General features: G+C 35.1%; 2 protein-coding genes across 3 annotated transcripts in view; one reads left to right on the top strand and one right to left on the bottom strand.

Moving 5' to 3' along the window:
- The window catches only part of LOC137624290 (heparan sulfate 2-O-sulfotransferase pipe-like), a 337,135-nt gene that overhangs the window by 204,910 nt on the left and 127,225 nt on the right, over positions 1-5,000 (bottom strand). The gene's annotated exons all lie outside the window — the stretch shown is intronic.
- Positions 4,651-5,000, top strand: part of LOC137616251 (homeobox protein Nkx-2.5-like) — a 21,701-nt gene continuing 21,351 nt past the window's right edge. The window contains exon 1 of the mRNA XM_068345873.1: positions 4,651-4,659. Coding sequence (XP_068201974.1) covers positions 4,651-4,659 — 9 coding nt within the window. The remainder of the gene's footprint in view (positions 4,660-5,000) is intronic.

The raw sequence follows: 5,000 nt of genomic DNA on the forward strand, positions 1-5,000 counted from the left end.
GGAAAGTCCAAAGACAGACTAAATAAAGTACAAAGAAAGTCTGAAAAAAATCCAATGAAAGTCCGAAAAAAAGTCCAAAGAAAGTCCGAAAAAAAATCGAAAAAATCCGAAACAAAAATCCAAAGAAAGTACGAAAAAAGTCCAAAGAAAGTCCGAAAACATCCAAAGAAAGTACGAAAAGTCAAAAAAAAAAAAAAAAAGTCCAAAGAAAGTCCGAAAAAAAAATCCGAAAAAATCCAAAGAAAGTCCGAAGAAACGCCAAAGAAATATCCTTCGGAGCCATTACGTAACAATTACCCCTACAATAAAGTCAAGTCTTAAAAGCCTTCCTTCCACCTAAAGCTGCTTTCCTTAATGTCCTCAGACGTTTATTTAATCGTAAATGTTCTCATCTCTGGAATAAGGTTGGATTTAGGTTGGAATCGTGTGTTGGAATTCCGTTGAAATTAGGTTGGAATATATGGTTGAATTAGGTTGGAATCTAAGGTTGGAACCTACGACTAGAATTCCGTTGAAATTAGGTGTGAATTTATGGTTGAATTAGGTTCGAATTCCGTTGGAATATATGGTTGAATTAGGGTGGAATCTAAGGTTGGAATTCCGTTGAAATTAGGTTGGAATCTATGGTTGAATTAGGTTGGAATCTCAGGTTGGAATAAGGTTGGAATTCCATTGAAATTAAGTTGGAATCTATGGTTCAATTAGATTGGGATCTAAGGTTGGAATAAGGTTGGAATTCCGTGGAAATTAGGTTGGAATCTATGGTTGAATTATGTTAGAATCTAAGGTTGGAATTATGTTGGAATCTAAGGTTGGAATGAGGTTGGAATTCCGTGGAAATTAGGTTGGAATCTATGGTTGAATTATGTTAGAATCTAAGGTTGGAATTATGTTGGAATCTAAGGTTGGAATGAGGTTGGAATTCCGTTGAAATTAGGTTGGAATCTATGGTTGAATTATGTTGGAATCTAAGGTTGGAATAATGTTGGAATTACGTTGAGATTAGGTTGGAATCTAAGGTTGAAATTATGTTAGAATCAAAGGTTGGAATTAGGTTGGAATCTAAGGTTGGAATAATGTTGGAATTACGTTGAAATTAGGTTGGAATCTATGGTTGAAATAATGTTAGAATTAGGTTGGAATCTAATGTTGGAATAAGGTTGGTATTAATTTGGAAATCTAAGGCTGGATTTAGGTTTGAATCTAAGGTTGGAATTCTTATGGAATAAGGTTTGAGTCTTATGTTGGAATAATGTTAGAATAAGGTTGGTATTAGGTTGGAATCTAAGGTTGGTATTAGGTTGAAATCTAAGGTTGGATTTAGTTTGGAATCTAAGGTTGGAATTAGGTTGGAATCTAAGGTTTGAATAAGGTTGGTATTTGGTTGGATTATAAGGTTGGAATCTCAGGTTAGAATAAGATTGGTATTAGGTTGGATTCTAATGTTGGATTTAGGTTGGAATCTAAGGTTGGAATAAGGTTGGAATCTAAGGTTAGAATAAGGTTGGAATTAGATTGGAATCTAAGAATGGAATTAGGTTGTATTCTAAGGTTGGAATTAAGTTGGAATCCTAGGTTAGAATCTTTACTAATCTTTTAAAGTATTTTTAACTTTCTAATATTAAAATTTGAATTTATTCTCCTACGATAATTAGATGTAACGTTTGTATCGTTATTTTTATCAATTTAATTTATATTAATTTATCAATATTAAGTTTTCATAAAGTGGATAATTAGATAAGACATCACATTATATATTTGAATAAGAGATCATTATTCAAGGTAAAGTATTAACTAAATTGAAGGAGTGGTCAATTTGAACAAAAATGGTTCAATTATGATTGAAATATAAAATGAAATGGATAAGAGTTTACACAACAAAGTGTGTATATATATATATATATATATATGTATGTATATATATAATATATATATATACATATAATATATATAATATATATATAAAATATATATAATATATATATACTGTATATATAGTTATAATATATATATATATATATATATAAATATATATATATATATATATATATAATATATATATATATATATACATATAATATTTATAATATATATACATAATATATATATAATATATATATAATATATATACTGTATATATAGTTATAATATATATATATACATATATATATATATATGCGTGTTATATATATATATGTATATATATATATATATATATATATAAATAAATAATCAACTAAGCCGTTTCTAGTCCACTGCAGGACAAAGGCCTCAAACATGGCAATTCATGTCGGGGGTTTTAGCCAGTTTTCATTACCCTGCTGACCAGTGCGGATTGATAAGGTGGGAGATTTTCGTCTAATCGCTCACAGCAAACCAACCTAGTATGGAAGGCCCTGACTGGTACAGTTGAGGTATTCATGTAGGCCTACACATATTTATAGGTATTCATGTAGGCCTACACATATTTATATATATGTTTATATACATGCCGTATATATCTATACCTATATATAGAGTATACAGACGCACACACACAATATATATATATATTATATATATTATATATATTCTAGTATACGCCACCAGTCAAAAATGACGGTTAATTATGTAGAGAGATGCGCGCACACATGAATACGCACCCAACTCTCAACAGGGTATGACAACTCCCTCACCTCCTATCCGAGACACGGGAAGAAGTAAACAGGACCAGAAAGAATTAATGAATTATATTGTCTGTATATATATATATATATATATATACTGTATATATATATATATATAGCCAGACACTCTCTCTCTCTATTATGCGTGAAAGGTCTTGTATATCGCCATGACTAGCAAAGCTGTAGTAGTCAAGGCCACCCATACTAGGTTGGTTTGCTGTGGGCGATAAGACGAAAATCTCCCACAGTCACTAATCCGCAGTTGGCCAGTTTGGTGATTAAAACTAGCCACATATCGGATATGAGTAAGGACATGTCTGAGGCCTTTGTCCTGGTGCACTAGAAACGGATGAATTTGCTGTTATGTGTATATATACACACAAATATATATATATATATATATATACACACTTATATATATACACACACACAATATGCATATATATATATATGTATATATGTGTATATATAAATGTGTGTATATATATATATATATATATATAAATATATATATATACACGCATTTATATATATATTACACACGAACCTACACATATATATAGCCTACATAGAAAAACATAATTTGATATTGAATATATGCATATTACTTCAATACGTTATTTGGGAAATTACTGTAAAAATAAAATTCCAAAAAGATTCATGGTTTAAGTGTCGTGGAAGGAGAGAGAGAACAGAATTCCTATCCTTTCTTTGTTGGTGTGCAAAAGAAAGAGAGAGAGAGAGAGAGAGAGAGAGAGAGAGAGAGAGAGAGAGTTAGCTCCATACACAAGTTAAGCTTCTTTTTAATATAAGATGCTTACAAGGTGTTTGGTATGCTCTTAGAAGACGACTCTTTTGGTCGTTCAATCCTACTTAAGAATGGAGCAAAAAACTCTAAAAATTGAGAGAGAGAGAGAGAGAGAGAGAGAGAGAGAGAGAGAGAGAGTCGTTCTATAAAAGCTTATTGGTGTTATTCCGAGTTTACAGGTAAGAGGTTAATATGTTTTCATCATCGGGCCTATAATAGAAACGGTCTATCTCAGTCACAGCCAACTAACCGTCTCTCTCTCTCTCTCTCTCTCTCTCTCTCTCTCTCTCATTTCCAAGAGCTGTCAGAGGACGAAGCAGTGTTCGTGGGAGTAAGAGAAAAGAGAAGTAGATTGATACCAGAGAGAGAGAGAGAGAGAGAGAGAGAGAGAGAGAGAGAAAGGGGAGGGAGATAAGTTGCTTGTATGTGTGGATTTGAGGTGTGCTATTTATAAGGGATTTACGCCCTCTTAATGAGCCCAAAAGGATCGAAGTAGGAGTGTATTTTGCGGAAGCGCTTTGGCTATCAACCAGAAAACGCCTGGCATACTTGGGAGGAGCTGGGAGGTTAGGGGGAGGGGCTGGGAGGCTAGGGGGAGGAGCTGGGAGGTGAAGGGGAGGGGTTGGTAGGTAAGGGGAAGGAGTTAGGAGGTAGGGCTTGTAGGTACGGGGGAGGAGTTGGGAGGACAGAGGGAAAGACTAGGAGGTTACTGGGCATTGTTAGGAGGTGAGGGGTTCGATATAGGGGTCCCCTCACCATCCCGACAGCCTTTTACCACTTAAAGGGCTTCGACTCCATTTCCCCTCTGAGCCTTAATGACACCGACAAGGACGTGGCAGCCAATGGCGAGGGTTCCAAGCCACAGCTCTCCTATCGTCGAGAGGTTTCCTTCTCTACAGGCGATCAATGAGGGTGGAGCAAGTACAAAAATGGGCGGGGCTTGCACATATTGGGAGGGGTTTATCCCATAATGGGGCGGGGCTTCCTAAAGGCGATAGCGCGAGCTAAACGACTGGTCAAGTCGAGATATCTCCCGAGCAGAGGCAACTTGTGTGTGATTCTCTCTCTCTCTTTCACCAACATCCAGCGCTAGGAGTATAATTTCCCAAGGGAACTCGCTATTTATCGCCCTGGACAGTCAACAGAGGAGCACTTAAGCCTTCGTCTGTCTTCGTCATGATTACGGTAAGTACTCGCTCCCCGAGGACGTGTCTACCTTCGTGTAATATAAGACAGTGCGGAGTTTGCCAACCTTTTTTTTTTTTTTTAGGGGTTTAAAAGATGGCCCACAGTTACGGGTTCCCATCTTCTGTGGCTAGCAAATCCAAGCGTTTAAAATGGCAGCTGGTATTCTCAATTCAGTTTTTTAAACAATCAACGTGATGTTTCGAAATACTATTTATATTCTTTATCATTTGCGTAGAGAAATATTTATCTTGAGTGTTAAAAAGTCAAATTTCTGTAACATGAAAAGTATGGGCGATGAAATGCGTAATATTTAATTGTGAACGTCTTACTTTTAACCA

This window comes from Palaemon carinicauda, chromosome 2, assembly GCF_036898095.1.
Source record: "Palaemon carinicauda isolate YSFRI2023 chromosome 2, ASM3689809v2, whole genome shotgun sequence".
Taxonomy (NCBI): Eukaryota; Metazoa; Arthropoda; class Malacostraca; order Decapoda; family Palaemonidae; genus Palaemon; species Palaemon carinicauda.